The following is a 26,452-nucleotide window of genomic DNA, read 5'->3' as shown; positions in this document are numbered from 1 at the left end:
TGCCACATAAATAAACAAATATTTGTGATTAATCGTCCCAACTCGCCCCTACGAAACACTGTCATCATTTACAGGATACGCCTACGCTTACACCTTGCTTAAGTTGTGCTTTAAAAGAATACCGAAAGCGCACGATATTTGGAAGAAAACGACTATCAATATTTTATATCTGTATATGTGTACTCGTACACTAATAAATCAACACGGCTGTATCACAGCCAAAATGTAGAGTACATTTCTCTCAGACATTCATCAGCATTACACTTGCCAATCCACCATTATTCAAATCCGCAAGCACTGTACCATTACCTGAACACATATCTTCAATAATACGACAAGTTTCCCATAAAGATTTCTGTCATTAATATCCTGGAGGGTTGGCATAGTATCCTGTGCTTCCTCCGCGCGCTCGTGTCAAGCCTTTCCTCCCCGCGGGGGAAGCCGTGCACCAAAAGTGTCGCGGTCGATTATGAATTCGCTGCTTCTTCCATTAGGCCGGTCTGCAATGCTGATGACTATGGAAATGGATTCGATATTTCTAAAGGGTTGGTTAGTATTCTGCGAAGTTGTGGTTCGCCTGTGGTTATGACCAATGTCCTTTTACAGTTCCGGTTAGACCTCAATAAATGTGTGATGGTTGCCTTTCCTCAGAGTACCCTTACAGGTTTTCAAGAAAGCTCGAAAACTTTCATTTCTAAGATCAGGCATCCCAACCAACAGTTATCCTTTTCACCTCCTCATCAGTTATGCCCTAATGAAAATCAATGTAGGAACGTGTCTCCCTTGACAAAAATCAAATTAAATCGTATAGATTGGTAAACAACCCATGTCATTCTCTTTTGTCTTTCCAGTCATCAAGAGTACAAGGCAAGTCCCATCCGAACCATCCCTTGGCCGGCCCACCCAACCAGCCCTCGTTGTGGCTTACATCATCCCGGCTAACAGCAATCCTTACACCTTGGGAGTCGACTCAGTCACGGCCTTGAGAAAATCAATGGTTGGAATCTGCCTAAGATATTCTCAGGATGTATGTACAACCAAAGCTCCGGCATTCGTCTCTAAGTGTACCAGGATGAATCTGTTCCAGACCATTGAATCATGAAACTAGCTCAGAATCCACCTCGAGCAGGAGTACTTTAGAGAACCGAGCAGCTTAAATTCAGCCTCAAAGTTCATGGTCAATCTGGGAAACGCTTTAGAACAACAAGTCGATAGAACCCTTTCCTTGATGCTCTCACCTATTCACTGCACCCCCTCTTTGGTTCAGGTTTACGTTGGTTAACTTTCTCTCTCCTTTATGAGCAAAAAAAGATCCCCCAAAAAGCACTTAGGAAATTGATCTCTTCTGTCCTTTTTGTGCATGTTCGGAAAGATTGCCTTCCAGAAGGAAACTTTTAATCAGTTTTACAGTTCCTGGAAGAATACGTGCAGCTTTGATTTAATACCTATTTGATAGTTAGATTACCATACAAATGAATTTCAATGATATACGGGGGTGATAGGCTGTACTGTAATTATCAAAATTAACTGCTTGCCCATTATTCTTTGTGCATTTCCCAGATATCGCCTTAATATTTTGAAGTACATTCTATTGTTGGACTCAAAGGTTTAGGCTGTTATGACCCTGTGTGTGCTTGTGGGAAGGGGGCGTATGCACCTCTCCGGTAGGTGGGACAAAAACTTAAGGAATTAGTCTTTATCTGAGGCTGAGACACCAAAACCATTATAATTGGAGCAACCACACGACGAACGGTGTTCACAGCGCTGCGATGGCCAGCCCTAGCCAAGTGTACCGCCATTTGTTGCCCGAAGGTGTTTATGTCAGGTGATGAATAGACGTAAAACTTAAATGGACATTAACGCCATTACCAAAATGAAAATGTGTACGTAGTCTGAACGTAAATGACATTAGACCTAATGGAATAACTTAATCCACAACGTAGGCATAATAATCAAGTTACAGCGGCTTCCCATGACTCTCCTGGGTAAGGTGCTACTCTATATGTGTAGGAACCTTCATCATTCCCGCAAATAAGTCGAGGGAATATGAATTTGAATGATCGCACCAACCGCTTGGTAAAAGTGAAAATGGTGTACCATCGTTTTTTTCTCGAAATAACTTTAGATTGTCCTCTATACTAAGGCAGACAAATTTCACAAATTTGGGGGCTATTTCACACTGACGAAAGAATTTAAGCTGGCCGCGGGGTGCCTATACTCTTTAATTTAACTACTGTATAAGGCGTATTTTACCGGTTATATCTGATAACAACGAACAGAATGTATAGTTACCAAGCTCTATTCAACAACTGGCTTAGAGTACAAGCAAGTAACTGAGAAAGATTTGAAACGTAAAGAGTTGACTCGACATCCGTTTTTGTTGGGGGAAAGGCAACGCTAAGCACCAGTGACGTTTTCATCAGTACGATTGTTTGGCTATTTCCGAAAATGATAAAACAGTAGCTTTCCATGGATCAGTCCAAAGTGCAATGTAATTCCTTTCGCAGTTATTATAAAACTTCTAAAGAAGTTATTTTGAACACTTTGATTTTGTGTTTTAACAGTATCTAGCAGAAATTCACCGTTTAAAAATGTATTAGAATACGCACCCGTTTCTGCAAAGGTCATGCGGTGTATGTTAAATACGCGGCATACGAATGTCATGAAATGTCAATGCCAGATATGATTTTCTAGCTTATGGCAGTATTCTCCTGATATATATATACCAAGTCTACTCAGATTCCTGCTACAAGCGACATACATAAAATGTCAACCAATGCGCAAAAGAAACTCTCGACACCGTGTTGTCGATCGCCTATATCGTTTGAAATTTGAAATTTGTAACTGAACTCAATTGGTCGTATCCAGAACATCAAACTAGATTTGTCTCAGTCACTACAATAAACAACTCGCATTTTTAGTCCCAGCCGCACCCGAAACCCATCCCAGTTTGCCCTATTTGTTCGTTTTAAAATGACAATGGCGGGAAAAAATGGGATCCATGGGGGTCGTGATTGGTGTGAGGTGATAGGGGGCATTCTGCACTAACATGCCATTCCAGTCGCTACAAAAAACAACTCGCATTTTAAGTTCCAGCCTCACCCGAAATCCACCCCATTTTCCATATTTGTTCGTTTTAAAATGACAATGGCGGAAAAAATAAGATCCTAGTGCTGAGTCTGACATTGAAAGTCAATACCCAGCCTCTGATCAGAAATCAGGGTTGTCAATCACTGACATTGACAAAGGAGATTACATTCCTCAGCAGCGCCAATCTCGGAGAGGATTTAGCCAGCGTGCCTCAATAATGCAGATCTACATCACTCTTGTTGCATGATAGACTGCCATGGTTCCAATTACTGGCAGGATGTTGAAATTCATTCTCCTGATGAATCAAACAAACATGGTCTCAGCACTTTCTACGATACATAATAGATGAATCATGAAGGAGTACACGACTTGGATGTTGTAGGGGATAGCTGGCTTGCTAGTAAACACTAATGTCCTTTCTGTTGCGGAAGAAGAGGTTTGCCTGTAAGGTTCCATGGTGTTGTTGCAGAAGAACGTTCTATTAAAATGCAACAACCAGCGACCAAAACCACACGCATCAAAATCACACATTGAATTCTTCTAGGCTATTCTTGAATCAATGATAGCAAATTACAAATTACTGCTTCAATTATTTCATTCTCTTTCAATATTACGTGCTATCCATCTTCAATCATGAAATATTTACACCCCCGCTTGCCCATCCTTTCTTGCACTACCCCCCTGGAGACCCAATTAAACTGTAATACCACATATAATATCCATTATTCACATACAGAAGGGGGTCTTTCTTCTTGCTAATTGAGATTACTCATGCAGTTAAACCCGGTGGTTTTTATTGACCTCTTATTACTACTACAAATAGCGCTAATGTGAAAAGTTACGCCTAACTAGCTTATCTCGAAAAAAATGTGAAAATTCAATTCACGTACAATGCAAAATTGATATATGCCTTTTCGATTTTTAATGTTCAATACTGACAAGCATTGCGTGAGTTTTTACTAGAGTTTTTTTGTGCTGTTGAACATTTGTTACATTGTGTTACGGATAACCCCCGCGTTAACGCCACGGTGGAATATTTCAATATGGGGAATAAATACTCCTTAAGCTGGTGTGTCCTACCCAAGTAAACAACTTACATTATTCTCAATTCCACAAAGATATCGGCTCACCTTATATACTTTTGTCACTACACATTTTGATAAACACACTTTGGATCCATCAGGGAGAATTCCCCTTCTTGTTCTGTTTTTGTTTCTTCCACCCAATTAATCCTTTGTGATTCCTTCTGAAAGGCAGCGTCGTGTTTAAAGTGTGTTATCTAGTCTCGAAAATGTCCGATTCCCTGTAGCAATACATTCCCATCCAAACCTTTGATAGTACCAAGAGTAACAACCATGGTACAAACAACAAAATACCCTGAGCAATTGTATCCGTTAACTTAAGAAGAAACTTAGGAAACTTGTAGCTACTGCGTGTCAACAAAAACGTCATACTTTTGATTCATAATAACTCCTTTGTGTTTTCACACAAAGACACCAACACATCTAAGAGCCACTGTGTAAAATATCAAAAGAACGACATGTTTTAACTGACACCTAGTATAAAATCCATTGAAGGAAAGATACTTTAGTAATCCCAGCCTTTACTTACAATGAAGATAACATGCCTGATTCATATCTCAGAGGGGAAAGATCTTTGGCAATCATAAGTTAATGTAGCAAAACGTCATTTATCAAGACGGGTTATGTTTAAACATTTAAAGCAAAGGAACGCCGTACATCATCGGATTTACTTAATGGTTTTACTGTTTTTCAGATCAGATGGAGGAATATCGTTGAGACGGAGTGGAGCAAGTTCAGGAGAGATAGGGTTACAAATTGGTAACGGAAACTGTCAAATGAACACTGTACGGTGAACTTCGTGCATTTGAAGACGGATTTCTGTGATGATGGGACGCAATGAGCGGCCTTGGTCTTACTGTAGTATGTTGTTTTGACTTGGACTCTCTTATAAGGCTTATTCCGTTCGGCTGGTGGAAACTTACTGACCAAAAACCTTAACTTAATTAACGAAATCACTTATCAGACGTTCAGGTCTTAACGAAATTCGAATTGCCGATAGATTGGGCGGTCTCGGGAGACATGATGTGTTCATGATTTTATTGTTCTACCTTTCATGTCAGGTCTGGATAGTAAGGAGATATCTGTACTCAATACTTTCATATCTATGCTGCAAATACTAGCGTGAACGGCAATTGCCTCATGAATTCTCCCAACTGTAACCCCAATTCAAGCAAAATGGAACAACACAGCCTGGCCTATCAAGGAATAATGACAACGCGTGGTAGGAGACAGTCTTAATTGCGGAAGAGCCAGGGACGTCCTGCAGGGATATATCAACAAGACATTTATAAGGTCGATTTAAAATCCGCCATTAGGAGAAATAGTTGAAGTCGGCCTCAAGGCCCAATTATGGTTTGAATGACGTATGTTCCGGTAGCCCGACGGGTTGTTTCTTAGGGCAATCATAGTGATGCTGTGAACGGCAGAGACTATCGCACAAGGGCAAAATCATAAGGAGTTATCCTTTTAAATATGTACGTGTAAAATAGATAGACAGGCAATGGTTGCTGCAAGAGCACTCCAATTTCAAAGGTAAACGGGCTTAGATTCTGTTGACACCCACCCCGAGAGAAAACCGGCCCAGAACGTTGATGCCCGTAAACAGACACCATTCTCGGCACAGAAAACAAAAAAGCCCTGGAGGAAAGGTGCTGGCAGCCTATGCTTCCAGAGAAGCGAAGGGCTTAGGTAGGTATATAAAAAGAGCCGCCGGAGACATCGTACCATCGTTGTAAACAGATTTTTTCGCACGAGACTACCGGTAGATCCATCTTTTTTTGGAAGAAACATACGGATGATGAATATGTTTTAAGTCCGTTCACGCTATACGCAATGAAATCGACACCGCTGGTCCAAAAAAATATACAAGGCACGGCATTGCTCGCCAGTTAAAAATACCACACGATTAATGAGAAATGTGTCATCATCGACTCTTCATTGTCCTAACTGCCTTTAATGTGTCGGATATTGTGAATTTAGCTTAGATGTTCCAAAACAAGACAATGTCTTCCCGGGACAAATGGTAATTCATCAGAGAGAAGGACTATTTGGAAAAACCTCAAGAACATCCTTTATCACTCAAATCTTAGATCTTTTTCCCGCAGCTATTATGAACATAATAATGCTCTATTTTCCGCCAGAAGATGAGATTCACCAATTTGACTTTGATGAAGGATCAAAGAACTTTGTAAAAGAACGGATTTTCGTTGATTAGGTTGCTAAAAAAGAGTTGCCCGGCGATTGTGAAATATAACCAGGGAGCCAAACCGGAACAACAAAAGTAGTTCGTTTAAACCATCATAAAAATATAAACAACGTACTTAATCATTTCCTCTCGGACTTACATGCACCTTTTTTTTAATGTGCCGAATATTTTCAGGAAAGTCTTGTGATTGGGTCACTTTGAATGACTACACCGGTGATGCAGAAGTTAGCGCTTGTGATTGGTTCAGATATAACTGAATATACATGTACATATCTCTAAAGTGTCGCCAAATGAATCCTACATCCAGCATCCAAATCAGTCTTTAACTCATTGTCAATGAGAAATTGGCTGCTACCAGAACCGCATTAAACAGCAGTTCAATGGAGAAATCCATGTCCTTTGGCACCGATTTTTGCACTATTGTTTTCTTTCGTGTCATTTGGCGGCGATCATTCACTCTCACGAGCACGATGAGCTGCACTTGAGAGATATGGCCGCCGGGTCCTCATTAACCGCTTCTGTCTCTCACAGGCAGGAGATAAAACCACTATGAATGGTGACACGATTCTGAAGTTTCTTGAGCAGCATTTTGTGCGATTTTTTGGCCAATATCTGATGCGCTTTCTTCAACACCATCGAGGTTGTGATAATCATCAGCTCGCGAACAATGGCCGGTTGCTCAATGTTCTTCAATGATTTCATACCTTAAATTCGAAGAATGCCAACACCAATCCTGCAAAAACCAAGACCTCTCTTTCTCGTTAATAGTGAATTCACTTGATGGTAATGAGTTACTGTGAATCAATCAGAAAGAGAGCATTAATGAACAAATGGTCCCTGGACCATTAAACTCATCGCCAGCAGCTCCTAATGGTAATGAAAACCAAACAGTTAGATTGATTATAAACGAATTTACCTCCAAAACTAATCACGTAAGACCTGAACACCACCCTGTAATAGTTCCAGGTACACTAGCTATGTGACAACTCGTATACCCGCAGTAAACTAGCCTACTACATGCCACCCCGCCCTGTTACATCCCGAACAAGTCATTAATCTGCCCGAGCTGGTGTCGACGTTTCTTTATTTATTCATGGAGAGTAGACACGGATGAAGGATGTTGCTACACCAGTATGAACAGCCAGTCAATCATTGTATGGTAGCCAGTTTGAGCTGATTATATCAGTAAGTGCTCAGCTCAGTCAGATTTTGGGTGCTTTTGGGTCATTTGGTTGAGCTTGAAATTAGGATGGAACGGGAACTGAGACAGACAAAGGATGTCGCTGCACAACTGTCAGCGGCCACCACTGGATGGTCACCATTTGGGGCTGATTCTATCAGTAACGGCTATGCTTAGCACGATTTCGAGAGGTTTTGGGACATAGTTGAACTGGAAACTAGGATGGAAAGGAAAGTGAAACAGATGAAGGCTGTCGCTTGGCTACAACGTCATCCGTCCGAATTGGCAGAAAAGACTTATTCCTGGTCGGAGATATTGATCAAGGACATTAACGAAGAAGCATGCTATCTTCCTAGTCTTCGTGATAGGGTATTATCTGCGCGTATCTTCCACTTCCAGAACGATTCCCATAAACATTACCTAGAATGCTATTTGAAAATCAGACTTTGCACATCCATCGAGTAATTGATTAACTGGTAATCTATCTGGTCATGGGATTCTCGATTTAGTGATTGATTACTTGTGTCCTGACCCCCTGTAAGAGTGGTATCATCAAGGTCGATACTGAGGTCGACTCGTCTATTCAGCTTCCAAGGAGACAACAAGGAACAGGGCTCGCTATCTCATAGTGCATGTAAAAGGTTAGGAATTCGATCTGCACTAGGTTTCACTATTTTGCCGGTTGTTATCAATCACACTGGCATACTAGCCCCTTCTGGTTGGTCCATTTTCATTACTGCCCCTTCAGCTTGTCTTCTGGCATCAATTAGTGATCCAGGGTTGCCTAGTTAAACTACAATAAGGAGTTTTCCCGAAGCCCCGAAATGTCAACTGTTCAACATTGTGATTCGTCATCTGTTGTGTAAAACATGACGTAACTGCTTCCGGAATCGCGTGTAGCACCTCTATCGTCAAATGTGTGTACCAGACGAGACCAGGATTTCAAACGATGTTCGCGTTGGCGTTTTGGAGGCTTTGCGAAAACTCACTCTTCTCAAATTACCGCCACATATCGTGGTGTTGATAACAAAAAATCGACGTGCAGATGTGAATTCCCGTACAAACCACGACGGGTAACATTCATAAAAGAAAAGCTGGAGTTGGAAATATTGTTAATGCATGTACTGTGTAGCTTGGTCCTACTCGAAAATAGGCGGCTATCAAGATTCAAAACATGTTGGCTATGGAAAGGACCGGCAGAATACCAAACAAATCAATAGCAACTTTGTTGAAGCACCAAAGAGCTCTTTATATCAAGAAGAAGATGGTTTTCCATAGGCCGCAGAGACTCTTCACATCATAGCTAGGGTATAACCAACTTGGATCTATAATATTGGCATATGTGACAAGCGTACAAAGGACATGTGTGTCATCTTCTTGTCTCCCTCATGTACAAGCTTTCAAAGAACTTGGAAAGCAAGAAGCAGAATTGACAGATTGCCATTAATGGGCATATCTCTTGCAAGAAACGACCGAGATGGGAGTTCATTCATTGATGATCCATTTGATGGCGGCTGCTTCTTTTTGTATCCACTTTTTACCAACCAGTCTAATGTGATGGAACACAACTTTACATTTATAGGCCTATTATTAAATGGCAGAGCATTCAATGGAAGAGGGAGATGACATAACGCTGTCTCTTGCCCTTTCCAATCACATAGCGCACTGATTCTATTCTACCCAAAGAAGCCCTAAATAGAGAAGTCTTCATGTGTAGCCTACTAATAGCCAATAGACAACAGGCTTTTGGAGAATTTACTTGAAATTAGCTTGCCTTCGAAGCAATCCGAGCAGCTAAGACAGCCCCAGCGTCCATCGCTTTGCATGTTTGAGTGTCATTAGTCTGCCCAATCGGGATCAATATCCGACTGCCTAAGAGACAAGGCAAGCCAATGTATATTCAAGAATACACAGAGAAGACGTGACCGAGAATTTGGCGCTAATGACTTCTCTTGCATGAAGATTGGGTTGTCGCCAACAGCAGCCCCCAATGATGGAACTTTAAACCCCTCAATCGCCGCAAGGATCTACTACATTAGGCCAGACGTTTTCGAATACCACTTGATCTGTTCTCGGCCATATGAACAGATTAGACTGTCTTGGTTCTAGTTCTACATCATGGATATCCTCGAAAAATAAATTGAGTGTTACCTCTTGATATTCTCAGCAACAAATCAGCATCGCAATTTGAAAGTCAGCCGACAGTGAAAAATAATTTTTTATCAGTATTTTCAAAACATGACATAAATAATGAAGATTCAAAGTTAAGACAGGACACGACATCTCCTTTCATCAAAGCCCTGCGTGAGAGTTGTCTTGGTCGCGTACATCTTCATTCTGTGGACTCCAGGGGGTTAATGCATGCTGCTCTGTCCCAGCACACGAACTGGGACAAAGGAGCGATTTCTTCAGGATGGCGGCTCTCTTGCTCTGATAAGGAAACCGCCGAAGCCGATCTCATCGAAGATGTTTAGGGTTCTATCTCTTAGGACAACAACCAAACGGAGAAACTATTCATAATATGTTTACAGCTTCTCTCAGGAATTTTGCCATCTCTTTCTCTGAGGGATATTTTCCGAACCATTCCCAGACAAAAGCGTTGTTTCAACTCCAAGGGTAGATAACTAACATACCAGAAATTTATCTCAGTCGTCATGGCAACGGACAAGCTACTCTTGACGATCTCTTTCTCGAACTCCATCATTTGTCACAAAGACAAGGGTTGTTATCTCAGCAATTGAACATATATCCTGCGGTTTTTGGCGGCTGGTCGAACACAGGGAAAGGACAATTTCCTTGGATCATGGTGCTCCGTTGTCAATATCTTGCTTTGCTTTGCTTGTAATTGCGCTATTTATGAATGGCGGATATGTGGTCTTTGACTCAATGTCTCCTGCTGATTGCATCAATATGATCACAGGAGGCTGAAATAATACGGATCGGAAAAGCTCAGCCAGCAGACGGTAGATGTTGACTCCTTTGATTTGAAGGCCATGATAGGAGCTGCAGTAGACGAGTAGCGCAGACGAGAAACGGTGAAGGTTTCGATTAACTGGTCGCGCTCCAAGTGCAGAGTTACACAATTCGCTGTTAGATGGACCTCGAATTTAACATATCACAAGTTTCCAAATAAATGGAGAAAAAGGGGATTTTTCACCTATATTGCAGTTGTCATACCAAAATGAAACTTTTTCTCCTTCAAATTTTGGTCACATTGGCCCCGACACTGTTCTCGCATTCTAACAGCAAGTCTTGGGACTACTTCGACAGCTTCCAATCAACGAGAACCATTGCGGAACTGTCAGTGGGCGTCAGCTGATCTGATATTCACTTGACATTTAAAAGCAGGCCGAGGTATATACAACTAAAAACAATCAAGGCTGTGGCACGATAAAGGCGACATGACGTTTTAATATTTGATCTGCACCAGAAATACCCTCAGTCATCATATTCATACTACACTGCCACTGCCTGTAGCATAAATAATCACAAACTACACAGAAACAGTAGTTGATCTGTTGCTGGAAAAAAATTGGACGGATCAATACGTGTAAGGGGATTAATGGAAGTGCACTGTCTGTATCAATGGAAGAGTTATTTCAAAGCGAGTCAGGTGTTGGCCACAAGCGTCTCGGGTGTTCATATATTGACCCCAGGAGGGTGTTCCGAGAAAGCATAAACGATCCATTGCTTTCTTAAAGGTTGACCATAATACATAGTTTGAATTTGATATTTTCAATTATATATGTACATTCTAACGGAGACTACTAAGCCAATTTCCATGCCATTCACGTAAAATTGGCGCCAGTCTAATGTTACCTATTATCTGAAAATTTAGTTCTTGTTTTCAACCTGCGATGGGACCTTTAATTCACCAAACCTCTTTTTGATATCCTACCATCAAATACCCTTTGTATATGATAACATGAATGAAAATAAAGAACAATACAAAATGTCACCATCGATTTTTAAGCGAGCACCGATATCACCTGATCGTTCTTCTTACAGTAGATCAAAGTATATACCATTTACAAAACATCACTCCGGTGACGTGACATATTCGATGTGTGGGCCATGTGCTATACTGGGTGTATTGAAAAAAGTTGCAAATTTCTTCGATCTTGCTCAAAGTTCTATTATTATCGAACGCAGAACTGTTTATTTCCAATTCACTTAATTCGGCTACAAGTTAGGAACACACTTCGTCTGAGATGGGCTCGGACTATATGTACATGAATGAATAAATAACTGGAAAATGAAGAGAAAAATGTAGTGATTTCACGGGGAGTCGAGGACACAAATGCATGCACTCTGAGATATTTAAGAAGGTTTTTGCATTGAGCTTTTGAAAATCCTTAAAGGTTTTTCAGCCAACGCAGTTATGCCGTGCAGCCATTTTTAAAACGTCCGGGTAAACACCAACCGTGCGAAAAATTAATTGGGATATGTAGACTTGGGCTTGATCATGGATGGGTTAATGGATTTGCCATTCAGTGCACATTCATTGCCCCGTAATAGATGGTGAAGATTCCCTTTGTCTTGGTGGACTAATTGGGCCATCAGTAAGCCAGAGGCTAATGACACCAGATACACGCATAGTCTCGCCACAGAATTAGCTTGGCAAATATTCCTGGAACTATACCATACGTGATTTCATCAACAACCCGATGCTGACGAGTTTGATGAGGAAAGTCCTGCAAAGAGTCTGACACGAGTATTGTTCATTATCCATCTAGTCAGACAGTCATGAAAACAAAATGCATTTAGAACCTTGGTCGGATTCTCGTAATATTTTCTTTTGAGAATACGACCGGAAAACATGAAACACGACGGATTTAGAGCCTCACCAAAATCTGGTTCTGATTCTCGTAATATTTTCTGAGAGTATGACCGAAAAGCCCGCACCCTCCCATTTAATAGAACACAAAACTTCTCCATCTGATATGACGCAGTGCATTTAGATTCCCTGCTTTCTTCTTCAAATTTGAAAAAGCCATTTTACTTCGCAGAAATGCGCCTGAGACCATGTGCAATCCAAAACCAATTGAAATCAGTCATTTGATAAATTAAACAACCGCTGAATTTAACACAATTTTATTCCCTCCAGTCATTTCTCTGTGTGGTATGGTTTTACAGTCGAAGGAAGCTTCCACGTTAACAAAGTATCATGTCTAAACAAGTCTTTCTGGTAGGTGTTTGTCCAGAGGCTATTGCTAAGTTATGTCGCTGTTCAGTATGCCAGTGACATTACTAAATTAATCTGGGTAGGCCTACATTCTTTAACTCCGCGTGATCGTAAAAGGATGTTAAAAAAACACACATTGTTTTTGATGTTTAGAATATATCGTTATTGCATCAGCCACCCCGCCTAAATTCCATTGGAATTGCTGGAAATGATTTTCACGCCTGCCAAAATAAATTGACAATAACTTGTAGCGTTTTTCATATTTGCGTTGGCCGAAAAACAGCAAGTTGTGTTTTCTATAGTTCCGGTGTACTGTCCAATCAAAGGTGACTCCGGTGGATAGTCCAATCAAAAGTACCGAATTCTTCAGTCCCGGCGTGCTCATAAGAAATGAACCAATCAAAAGACTCTATTGTGGCGTTAGTGACTGTACAAAATATACTGATATATGCATTTCTTCCCGATGAAGGGACTCTTAGTCGAATTACAGTGGCCATACTACGAGGGAATCGAGATGACCAACAGAAACCTAACCAGTGAAGCTAGCAACAACATTATCCGAGGCGGTTTTCCATGAAATCCGCAACTCATCCCATCACCATGGCAGCCCCGGTTCACTCAAATCGACCACTTGCCATTCAAATATCAAAGCTCATTTAAATGACTTGCTACAAAGTGCATGACTATGCATGATATCAATCTCATTTAATCAACCCTTTGGTTGATCCAACTGAGTAACGGATAGTCAATGTTATCAGAATATAACGGCAGATTGCATTGGGAATACTGGATAATTCATGATACGTCCAGCCGTAAATTTGACCTAAATTTCGTGTTGTCACACGTTCGCGACCCTTCGGAGAGATTGTTACCTTGTTAGAGGTCGCAACAAGGAATTGCGCGACCTCTAACAGTTTTGCGGAGGCTTGCCGTGGGTTCATCCCGGGAAGAGAGCTGGAGACATTCGCCGAAGACAGACGGGGTAAAAATGTATCTCATGGTCTATTGGTTGGCTGATTTTTTTGAACAAACTGGAATTTTGCAATCATCTTGGATTATGATTCACCAAAATATGAGTGGATGATAATTCATCCTGGACTATTCATTCTCGACAATCAAGTACGTATTTCCAACTCGACTTCCTGTTTTTATCAGATATCGCCTACATGAAGAACAGCAACGCTACAGGCCGGACTGACTAGCCGAAAATATATCATCCTCTGACAATTAGTAGAGAGTCGACCAAAAAAAACAATGCTGAAGAAATTAGCTTGTACATATTTCACCATGATCTTGGCAGAAAAGGATTATGAAGTCGAGCGCTGAACTCGTCAAGCCGGCCAACATCAATAGGCCGGGAGAATGAAACGTCATTCGCCCAATGGGTGATATCAATAAAGACTAGCAAATGCTTTTACTTCAATTTTGTACAGAAAAGCCTAGTGTAAATGTACGTGGAGTTTTAGAAAAAAGCATTTGCTCGTCTTTATTCAGATCACTCATTGTCTAAACTGACTTACTTTAGAGCATCGTATTTCACTCTTTGCTTTACTGATAATAAAAAAGCGCGGATTATTTTGATATTTATCATTATTTGTCCCAGAAAAAAACCCAACACATTCGAAGTAAGTACCGCATTATATTATAGTTGCAAAAGCGGAATACTGGGTTGGGCGGATGCATATATTGTACTCAATACAGTGTATCCCGTCAGTCATTTACATACATGACTCTCATACCACTCAAGAGGCGGGCAATTCCAATAAATATGATGACGGTCTAACATCGCCCCAAGTCATTTCGTATGCACGCATGTTTATTCAATAACAACCATCCCATGACGAGAGCATTTAGGTTTCGTATCGGTTATGAGTGATATCACACATCAAATTGCATCGGATATCCTGGAACATTGTCATCGAGGGACTTATACACAGTCACCAAGTTTAACCGCTGAATGCATTCACAGATCATGTAACGCCGAAAAACTGATATAAAGCAACAGCAAGTCTTGCGGCTGTCAGGATCTGAACGAAGTTGCTATGGGGTTAATTGTCAGCAACGCCGTTCCTCATGCAGGATGGCATATCATGTCATCAATGTACAAGTACTGTGTGGTTGTTGAAATCTGAACTTGATGTCCCGTATTATCCGTCACAGTGTAGGGGTAATCATGAAAGATGAAGTCTTGTTGTAATGTGTAAGCCCATTAGTTCTGGTTGAATGATCGCCTCAACTTGATGCTCATCCAACCAATGCTTGTTCAATCGCCGTCTTAAGGTTGGTTAGTTCAGAGCCAAGGAGAAGATAGCAGCACCAATCAGACAGGTGATGGAGGACGATAAAAGTTTTTCTTTGGGCTTTGCACACCGCTACAGAGAAGTTTCACCATGAGGAAATGTAATCGTGTTTCTAAAGGAAATGTACAGAAATGTCATAATTTTCATTCAAAATTGGGATTTCTTGATAAATTTGCTCCGGCATGTACTGTTGCTTGCTGCTTTAAAACAAATTAAGTAAATATTTTTATATTTTTAAAACATCTATTTCTAGTCGACTGCTCCACGCCTTGTCTTTCGAATGAACTTCTTTTTCGCCCGCAGCACTGAGAGGCTGTCAATTGCATCAACTTCAATAATAAGTGGGCATCTACATCGCTGCAATTGACAAATCCGATTAGCTTTGATCCGTTTCTATCAATAACACACGCGGGGCATGTTTAAAGTGTTTGCCAACGCAACAGGCTAGGCGAGAACCCCACAGAAAGATGTTGGCTGAAATATTGTAGATTTTTTGAATGATGAAAATGTTTTTCAAATCACGTTTTTGGGGTAGGGAGCCAAGAGGTAAGGATCTTCAGGATATCTTCCCTAAGCTTTAATAAACCTATAGAGATGCACTTCCTGTTCATACCCATAGCTTTGCCTTTACAGTCGATAACCGTATACATATCGAAGCTGCCCTATTTTACAAGCAATGTGGGGAGCCTCTTCCATCGCAGAGATTCATGCAACCCATGGGATTGTACTGACGGTGGACAAATTCTGTCAAGTTCCACGAATAATCAATGATAACAATATAAGGTTCCGACAAACGCTCAAATCAATGACCAATTTGCTCTCTTCAGTCTACTTGATTTGACCGTATTGAAAAAACCCGGATTTGGAATGAACCAATCAGATGACGCAGAACTGAGGAATTGATAATTGACAGGATTAGCCGACTCCGACTCGGAGTGCGAAGTGATTCCTTTTTGCATTCTATATAGTATTATATGGGCGTCCGTGATGGCAGTGATATAGATGGCCAAGCAGCTATCCATCTTTGGTATAAAGAGCTAGCGAAAGTCCTAAAGAGTTAATACGGCCTTGAAAGAGACGGCCAAGCAGTTATCCATCTTTGGTATCAAGAGCTAGTGCCAGTCCTAAGAAGCTGATGCGGCACACATAGAGACGGCTAAGAAGTTATCCATCTTTTGACAATTTAATCTAGGAGGTGATCGATCACTTGCTGTCATACCGGGCGTCTTCTCGGACCAAGATATTGAACTGCTGGCACTGGGGAGATGCATCCTTTTAAGCAAAATCGAACAGCATTTTATTTTTTAATTGCTGTCAGGAAGATCTCTCAGAATATTGACCAGTTAGACCCAATTGTCCCTGAACTTTATAAAACCGAACATCACTCTATTTTTCAAGTGCCGCCAAGAAGGTCTTAGAATATAGACCAGATAAAGCCAAGTTGGCAATGAACTTTATTTATTATATAGTGCCCCGCTTGAAATAACAAATATATATATACAGCTTTCTCGCAGTTACTGCCTAAGTCAGCATGTTTGGAAATCTGGAGGTCATTTATAAAGCTTTCAGACGAGCTTGATACTCAAACCATACTTTCTGGGATGATTAAACTGCTTCTTGAGAAAAGTGGTCAATATAGCATAATTAGTACTCGTGATTTGGTACACACAGTGTCTGAAAGTCTGAATCACAGTATGTAAGATAAACCAGTCATACAAACTGTTGCACCATCAACCATCGACAAGGTCCGTCCAAAAATCTAACTCGTATATCAGTAGCACTCTCTCATAGAATATTCTAGAAGAGCAACAAGCAGTATATTGAACCGATGCCAAAAGGAAGTGCGGGAGAAATACATGGTCTGAATATGATCCATAATTAGGCATGTTGAGCTGGGCAGGCGTTGTGATTACACCATGTCATTTAGGCGTGATACACCGCTGACATAAAAGTAACACTTCCCCGATATCATCATACCGAATAAATGAGGAATATTGCCAAATGGGTCCATAGAGGTGACGCTAAGTCATAAGAGGTGCAAAGAAATAAATATTTCAGTTCCTCTTGGGAGCAAGTGGATTATTCTACCTCAGTAATGTGCAAGTGCAGAATGAAAGTTTAATTTGAATGTTTTATAAGAACCTTTTCTTGATGATGAAAATCAAAATTAACTGGTGAATCCGGTAGTGTTATTCTGTTGTTTCATCTTCATCTGCGCGGTGCTGTTCACGGTTTTTAAGTCGTGGTAATATATTGCTGATGTTGCCACGGTCATGACATATTCACAATGAGAATTCTAATGGACCGATAAACAAAAACATCTATAATGAGCGTTTCACAGTATTTGATGCTGCCTATGCACAAAAGCTCTAAAAACTCCATATTTATGAAATGTCTCTACTAAAAGCATAATATTTACCATCCCCTCTAGGCCGGGAAGCTAGCAGTGTGTGACAACAGACCAGTGAATATATGTTCCAAAGCTGTCACCGGATAATGTGCTGCAGGCCACAAAACACGTATTATTTGTTTCATTACGGCCATTTTTTTCGGAGGGAGAGTGGGTATACGGTCAAGTACTTATTTTTACGATATGCGAACATTTCTAACGATGTTTTTCGGTTTTTCCGCTGAAAAGCATAAATTTGGCGGAGTGCCGAGTAAGTCTTGTTTTGAAAGTCGGCATTATATTTTGGATTTCTCATGGTTTGGTTACGACCATTTGAAGTGAATCATTGGATAAACCAAGTGTTGGATTGCAAATTGTTTCAGCCAATAGAATCGCTGCGCGACGGAGAAAGTGAGCAACATCATAATCACCTAAACACCTGGCGTCAAAATGGTGCAAAGATGTGTAAATAAATCTTGGTACTGAGCTCTGCCTAAAGAATCTATTAACGGCAATGGTCAGGAGACATTTAGCCGTAATGGATCTCTCGGCTCGTCTATCTGACATACTAGACCACACCAATGTCCAATCCAATCACGGGCATTATTTGATACGGTCCCAAGGAATCGGCAGACCAACTCACACCACAACTTCGTCTTCTGGTAACATGATGATAGTGAGATCGCGTGGGTCAGCGTCTATTCAAAGTTTTAAAATCAACTGATGACGCGAGTCATTTGCATTGGAACTCATCATTCGCATCGGTCCGTGATAATCAAAAAGTCGTCGTAACAAGAATTTTGCGCGCTAATACTCGAATGCAACCAGAATTACATGAGCATTCAGGTCGCTATAAAGTACAGCCCCGAAGGCTGTAATAAACAATTTGGCAGCTGAATTACACATTCGTACTATTTCTAACCTGTTTACGTCGAAATCGATCGATGTGGTTCTCATGAGTGGTTTTTTTTTAAATCGAGGTGTAACCTTAACTATCAGTAATATAATCCAACTAATGGTAACCATAGACATTGTGCCTACCTGATAACAAAACATGTCTAATACATCAAAAACCAATAAACCATAATCGAATATCGTTATTACACTTTATCGATATGTATATAAAGTAATAGCGCATTTGTTAGTGAGACGGTTAGTCCAACGAGGGGTGGACGATACTCGATAGCACTGGCTTTCTAAAGAATATAATTTCCAAACGAAGGAAGGTATTCCTATGCAAAGGAACTTACTAAAAAAACTGCAAAAGTGGCGGTTTTCCGTCAATATTGTCTTCCATATCCAGATGTGCGGGGACAAAAAAATAGCTCTCCGAAGAACGACTGAATTTATCAACAGATCGGAAGTGACTGTCAAGCGAACGCAAAGAAGAAGAAAAAGATTTAACAAACGGATTCTAATAAGGAAGCTAGATTATGCTTTTTCGTTACAACAATGGATTGGGCTCCTTCTAAGCCAAGCGAAGAAGCCGAAGAAGAAGCAAGGAATATTTGCGTGGGGCTTAGAGTAGGTTACTCTAAGTATGAGAGAAGGCCAAATTAAGTCATGGCTTTTCATAAGAGCATTTGCAGTTCGAGAGGCAGCGCAGTGAGCGGCAGAGAGCTGGTCTATGGAACAGCGTTTTACAAGAACTTCAGTTGCATTTTTAGGCCTATCATACCCAAATATTTTACAAAATCATTAAAAAACCTGACGTCCAACCATATACAATGTATATTCACAAATACACGCATTCATCATCATCTGTCAAAAATACCCGCTTTACGAATGCATTAAAATTAAATGCAGTTTACCTCTAAATTTAATTTATCGCCGTTGAGGGATCATTTAATTACGTCGAGTCCCAGCACGGTTACCGCAGTTTTACTATTTTATATGCGCAGCAACGGTATGGAGCAAAGGTTTTTATCGTGTTTTAATGGAGAATAACTGTATACACAATGTAGCTCTGGTGTATGGGCCATGCCTCATAATTGTTTCACTGCCGATAGCATGGTTCTAAAGGAAATCCCGACCAGGGTTTTATATATTACTATAAGTAACACACCCGGGAAACACACCATCCCCGGCAGCATCTCTCTTACAAGTGCTTGGAGAAACTGGCTGAAAAGATAAGTGTACGAGATCGAGTCATGCCATTGAAACATGATTCAGGCTGAGTATGCACTCTTACAGGGCCTGCTTGTTTTAATAACATATCAATTGTGTCAGATTATTAAAAGGTATAATGTATTTTAATATGACTAAAAGAAGCTATTATTTCTCAATGACTTATGATTTAATTGAAACGCTCACGACGGCATCAGTCGGTTAGCTGCTTCACGGGTAGTCGAAGCAGAACATGAGTCTTCGTTCCAGCCGAAAGTCGCATGCAGCCGAAAGATCCTTTCGAAAAAGACTGCAGAAAACCTTTCCCTTCAATTGTTGACATCATTCTATTCCACTGGGGTTAATTGCTCGGATGACATTACAACACATAACGAATTGTCACATTTCCTCAGATGTAGTCATATTTGATGGCACGAACATTATGTATTACATATAACAACATGAAAGATAGTATATCATCCTTTCACATGGACATGTGTATTTCATTAATTTCAGACTTGGAATTGATATTGGCCGCTGCGACGAGGCCTTAACGATGTCAGAAGGCTAAACTGTCAATGAAAGGTATGTGGCTAGCGAGACCAGTGGGTGTCTTGTTAGAGAGGCCACTCACAGGGACTGTGCTCAGTGCGCCTTCAGAAGAACATCGTGTGTAACTTACTTCTTAATTTGTAACGATAAAATATTTCCTACCTTTAGTCGTTTATTCGTCTTACTGATTTCAAAACGAGTTGATATCCACAACAGTCCTAAACAAGTGCACATGTATCCTCCTGGAACTCAACGTTATAGCTAACCAGAACGCCTACGTGGAGCTGATGCTAGTCGCGATAGATGTACCAGGCACTAGCATTAGCGCTGAAACCAAGATCAATAGTTCCTCTTGCCAACATTAGAGAGTGCTACCACTCTGCTGCCGTTCATGGGCACTGCTATTGCTAAGCAGCTTTTGTGGCAATGCGGTTGGGTGCACGAAGATGAGAACGCAACTCGTCCAGGGTTAGCGGTTATGTTCTATCCAAGTTAGTTTTTGCTCTTGATGCCCCTAAAAAGAACTAATGACACAGTAAAAGGACTCTTCCTTCCAGTAACAAAGCAACTGTACCATTTTGTCCACAGTGGGTTGGGGGCACAAAAGCCCAGGGGCTAGCCTTGGGGGCGACCGAATCGAAACTCCGATAGTGAGGCCGACGATAGTGGCCTTAACAACGCCTATCAACCAGATAGTGTACCAGCGCTAGTAAAGTGGCCGAATCCAAACGCTGTTAGCGCGCCGGTAGTCCATGGCACTGGTAGGCTATCGGTAACGATTTTACCACGTACGGTAGGCCCTTTCCTTGCACCAAGGTTGGTCTATAAATATCCATCACCACGAGATCTATTTCAATTCCTTTTTAGGTTTTGGAACTAGGAAAATATGAGGGCACGGATTGCGCGGTATTCTATGGTATAGTGCTGAAACGTTCACCGTTCTGCCCAGTTTGTGACAGTCTGCGCCATGGACAACCCTGAACGAAATCGTACTGTTGATTATTCGGAGGCCGAAAAACGTATTATTGTGAGGCTGTTTAGCCGTAATAGTGTGCTGCCGGTTGATGCGAGTAGATATACGTGTTGTATAATGCCAATGGCAATATGTATGTGTCATTTGTGTCCTCACTTCGATATAACTGACAATTTATTCTCACATTTTGGAGAAACTTTCATCATCATACTATTCTTATCAGCCTGAGAGTGACTTGCTTGGATATTGCCTGAATATAATTTTCCTGAGGCAGTTGGCTGCACCGGAAAATATCTTGGTCACATCCTGTCGGTACTCAGGCATTGTACAGCCGTAAATAATGAAATTGATGCAGTTGTTGAGAACTCCAACTAGTATTAGGAACTTGACTAAATAATAAAGAAAAAGAGCTTCATCGTCGGTAAGTTTTGCTTGCATTACCGCGAGATATGCAAATGTCGTATTGACAGGCAGAACCAAAATGAGGAAGAGAGTTGAGACAAGCATTAGCGACACCAGTAACCTGCCTTCGCTCGATGTTTGATGGGTCTGCCGAGCTGTCCGTCCACCTGACTTCCTCGATTTGAAAATTGCAAGTAGAATGAGGATATTTGATACAAATATTAAAAAGCTGGGAGCGTATATGTAGAGTATTGTATCAACTTGCCAAAGAATGGCTGCTGTCGAGGGTTCAACATCATAGTAACATAGGGCCGGCGTTCCTGGAATGATTTTCAAAATTACAAGATGGTGGATTCCAACTATGACTGCGAAAAGCCATATCAGAGAGATAACTTTTCGTCGAAATGCGGCCGTGAGATTTACTCGCTTCAGTGGATGCAAAACTACAAACGCACGCTCCGCAGAAAATGCAGCAATGGTCCAAGCAGAAACGCGGAGAAAATATTGTACTGCAAACTGCTGTATTTTGCAAGTCAATCCTGTGTGTAACATAAAATCAAACGAGATTTCACCATTCGTGAGATATTTAAGTCCAACAGCGATCCAGTCATTCACTCCAAGGAAGGTTATGACACCATTGTCCGAGATGGCGAGGCAACTGAGATACTGGATACACGCATCTTCCCGTCTCCTCAGCCTGAAGAAAACCACAAGTGAGAGCGTATTCCCGAAGAAACCAAGGTAGAGGACACCTGGCATAATGTAGCCAAGTGTGAAGTCGAGAATCCGTTGCATATGAACAGCGTATGTGGAGCCTTCCAGAATTGTTGGTAGAGATAAGTATGTCGTTGTTTCTAATCCTTCCATGACACTTGACTGAGGTAACACGGCCATGTTTTAATGATTGAACCAACGCGATGGACAAATGTTGGACGGATGAGTATATCTATTCCGAGCGGTTTTGATTGACATCACACCCGGATTATCCTTCCTTTCTCTCAGATGCAAATATACAATTGGTGGCGCTCTGTAGTACAACAGGTTGAACCAGATGCAAGCAGGTTACCTCTCTGGTCGTTACGTTTATCCAGCGAAAAGCAAAGATGATAGATCTACCCGTAGCTGCTACAATACGCTGAGTATAAGAACAACGATCCCGTCATGCGGCTGGCCTATTGCAACTGAGTGTATCATATCCATCAAAGTCAGAGTGGTCAGAAATATCTCATTGCTGTCTACTTTTAGTTATATATTCTTGGTATTATTTATCATCATGTTGCTGCCATAAGAATACGTTGAAGGACCATTAACTCTTGGTAAACGACTAATCTGGTTTTTAGTGTGCTTTCTTGCGCGTGATCTCCTTCAGTTGAGTCACTAGCTTAGTTTTTGTTCTAACCTGGCGTTATTTCCTTCAGTCCCGGAAACTGAACGCAAAGATAAACATTAAACCAAGGGAGTGAAATTGCTGCTTTGAAATTCACAGCTATGCAGTGAAATAATACATCAAGCAATGCCCTCATACTACACAATTCACGATCTTCCACATTTGGAAATGTTAACTCAATACTGTTTCCTATTTCACAAGATATATAACCGTACGTGCATTTGCAACTATGGTTTGGAGAATGGTTTAGTATTTTGATGACATATTCTATTTGCTACACTAGAAAATATCTTGATCACATGCAGCCGGTACTCAGGCATGGTGCAGCCGTAAATAATGAAGTTGATGCAGTAGTTAAGAACGGCAACTAGCGTGAGGAACTTCATAATGTAAAAAAGAAACAAGGCATCGTCCTCGCCGAGTTTTGGTTGCATTTCTGCAAGATAGGCAAAGCAGACATTTATAGGTAAGACTAAGATGAGAAAAATGGCGGAAACCAGCATTAAAGACACCAGTAACCTTCCTTCATTTGATGTCTGATGGGTCTGCCGAGCTGTCCGCCCACTTGTGTTCTTTGATTTAAAGATCGCAATCAGAATAAGGATATTTGATACAAATATTACCGCACTGGGGGCGTAACTGTAGAGTATGGTATCCAGCTGCCACAGAATGGCAGCCGACGTAGGATCTACGTCATAGTAACATAGGATCGGCTTTCCTGGAATGGTATTCATAATAACAAGATGGTGGATACCAACAGTAATAGCAGAAAGCCATATCAAACAAATTATCCTCCGACGGAAGACCGTGGTAAGATTGATTCTTTTTAGTGGGCGCCAAACTACAAATGCACGCTCCGCAGAAAATGCAGCAATTGTCCAAGCAGAAATACACATGAAATACTGTGTTGCGAACTGCTGTATTTTGCACGTCAGTCCAGTATACGTCATGAAATTAAAAGAGATTTCGCTATTAGTGAGATATTTAAGTCCAACAGCGATCCAGTCACTCACTCCTAGGAAGAGTATGACGCCATTGTCCGAGATGGCGAGGCAACTGAGATACTGGACACACGCATCTTCCCGTCTCCTCAGTCTGAAGAATACCACCAGTGATAGTGTATTCCCAAAGAAACCAAGAAAAAGAACTCCAGGAACTACATAGCTTTGGGTGAAATCGAGGATTTGCTGCATAAGAACAGCATTCGTCGAACTTGCCTGGCTTGTCGTCGAAAGAATGTATGTTGCTTCCTGTCCGTCCATTGGCGTGTGTATCGCTAAAATAATACCATTACTTGGCATCGCCCTAAATATGGAATGTAATAACACATGACAAACCTTTACACGCACAATGCAACAACACCCTGTAGGATTTGCCTACTTGGTGATGCAGGTTGTACACTCTGATCAGCATTATGCAATACGCAGTCTTTAAGCCGAAAGTTTATACAAGTACATGTATAGTGTTCCAAAAGCATACCATGATGACTTACAGATTCCTTCCGACTGAATTTTCGACACAAGGAGGCAGCCAGCAATCTGTTCCATAACCAATCGGAAGTGATACGTTCAATTCACAAATATATATAGAAATCATCGAGAAAAAAGTCGTGACCAAGAATAACGATCAGGAATAGTGGCAGCGTCTAAATTTATGCTGTCCGTGATAACAATATTCGTAAAAAGGGTTTATGATGGGAGGATCATGTTCGCGATCTGAGGCAGAAGGTTATTTTCGAATGGTGGCTTGGTGATTAAAGCGATGTACGAATTTATCTTTACTCTGCCGTGATATAAGTATCTGAAAATTGGCATGAGGTATTTTTCATACCATTTATTTTGAAAAATAGACTTGATCTTTAAACAATGTATCGACGACCACTTGCTAATACAATGATATCAATTTCCTGAGATCCTTGCAACCATACGTCGAGCATGAAATGCATGTTATCACCAAATACTGGTAGGCTGCTATTTGCTATATGTTGTGCGACAGCATGGAAAACTCCTCATTCTGTTGTTGGTTGTCTCTGCCATGGCCACCAGTTGTCACTGTTGAGCCGAAAGGACTGATTCCACCACAGCGGGAAACCGCTCCGGTTTCCCGTTGCTCCGAAGCGCGGTTTTTAACAAACCACTCTAGTAGAATCGGGCCATGCAGTCCACTTCACAATTTTTATCAGCCTGAGTGTGAATCGTTTCGATATTGCCTGAATATAGTTTTGATGAGGCAGTTTGCTACACCGGAAAATATCTTGGACACATCCTGACGGTACTCGGGCATTGTACAGCCGTAAATAATGAAATTGATGCAGTAGTTGAGAACGGCGACTAGCGTTAGGAATTTGACAATATAATAAAGAAAGAGAGCTTCATCTTCGGTGAGTTTTTCTTGCATATCTGCTAGATAGGCAAATGTCGTATTGGCAGGCAACACAAAAATGATGAAGAGAGTTGAGACGAGCATTAGTGACACCAGTAACCTCCCTTCATTCGATGTTTGATGGGTCTGGCGGGCTGTCCGGCCACTTGACTTTCTCGATTTGAATATAGCAACTAGAATTAGAATATTTGATACAAATATTAAAAAACTTGGGGCGTAGCAGAAGAGTATGGTATCCATGAGCCACAAAATAGCTGCCGTGGTAGGTTCAGCATCATAGTAACATAGGACCGGCGTGCCTGGAATGGTATTCATGAGAACAAGATGGTGGATACCAGCTGTGACTGCGGAAAACCATATCAGGCAGATAACCTTTCGTCGAAATGTGGCCGTAATATTCACTCGCTTCAGTGGATGCAAAACTACAAACGCACGCTCTGCAGAAAATGCAGCAATGGTCCAAGCAGAAACGCACATGAAATATTGTGATACAAACTGCTGTATTTTGCACGTCAGTCCTGTGTGTGACATAAAATTGAACGAAACTGCACCATCAGTAAGAAATTTCAGTCCAACAGCAATCCAGTCACTCACTCCTAGGAAGATTATGACGCCATTGTCCGAGACGGCGAGGCAACTGAGATACTGGACACACGCATCTTCCCGTCTCCTCAGCCTGAAGAAAACCACAAGTGAGAGCGTATTCCCGAAGAAACCAATGAGATAGATACCAAGCATTACATACCCTTGAGTAACATCAAGAATCTGCTGCATGAGAGCAGCATACGCCGACCCGGGCAGGCCTGTCGCCGAAGACGATTCTGTTGTTTCCATTCGGTCCATGACGTGTAATAGGTGCGAGACAAGAATCCGCCGACTGATATCATCAGGATGACGGAGCTGGACATCCGTGTGTAGCGAATGTACACCCAGTTATCCGTTGCCGCTGTTTGATGACCTCTAATCAGTTTCATCGAAGTGTTCTAGCAGTAACGTAGAATCCAGTTTTGGTTTTACACTATTCCGACTGTACGGCTGAATGGTAATATTACGTTAAGGCCGGCTCACACGATCTTATTTAACAAGCCAACGTCTTGAAACTGTAAGTTCCCAACGACTGGTGTCGTCTCGACTGTTGAAATGCTCAGCCAAGTGAGCGCATGGATCTTCCTCAAAGTTAAGTTGTAGAAATGACATACAGTACATTTGTATAACTAT

At 41.3% G+C, this 26,452-nt stretch overlaps 2 protein-coding genes across 2 annotated transcripts in view; both read right to left on the bottom strand.

Moving 5' to 3' along the window:
- The window catches only part of LOC135487302 (tyrosine-protein phosphatase Lar-like), a 294,416-nt gene extending 274,034 nt beyond the window's left edge, over nucleotides 1-20,382 (bottom strand). The window contains exon 1 of the mRNA XM_064770915.1: nucleotides 20,253-20,382. The gene's annotated coding sequence lies outside the window, so the exon portion shown is untranslated. The remainder of the gene's footprint in view (nucleotides 1-20,252) is intronic.
- Nucleotides 20,383-23,895: 3,513 nt separating this feature from the next.
- Nucleotides 23,896-26,448, bottom strand: LOC135486498 (thyrotropin-releasing hormone receptor-like). The gene is made up of 2 exons (XM_064769318.1): nucleotides 24,345-26,448; nucleotides 23,896-24,157 (listed from the first exon to the last, which is right to left on the bottom strand). The coding sequence occupies exon 1, from the start codon at nucleotides 26,075-26,077 to the stop codon at nucleotides 25,031-25,033; it is 1,047 nt and encodes a 348-aa protein (XP_064625388.1). The 5' UTR covers nucleotides 26,078-26,448; the 3' UTR covers nucleotides 23,896-24,157; nucleotides 24,345-25,030.
- Between the last annotated feature and the right edge of the window lie 4 nt (nucleotides 26,449-26,452).

The sequence above is a fragment of the Lineus longissimus genome, chromosome 4 (genome assembly GCF_910592395.1).
Source record: "Lineus longissimus chromosome 4, tnLinLong1.2, whole genome shotgun sequence".
Taxonomy (NCBI): Eukaryota; Metazoa; Nemertea; class Pilidiophora; order Heteronemertea; family Lineidae; genus Lineus; species Lineus longissimus.
Note: the sequence above shows the minus strand (reverse complement) of the source record. Positions and strands in the feature narration are given on the sequence as shown.

Excerpts from the sequence above, each read along its gene's own strand:
- LOC135486498 (XM_064769318.1), bottom strand. The coding sequence starts at position 26,077 with ATGGACCGAATGGAAACAACAGAATCGTCTTCGGCGACAGGCCTGCCC.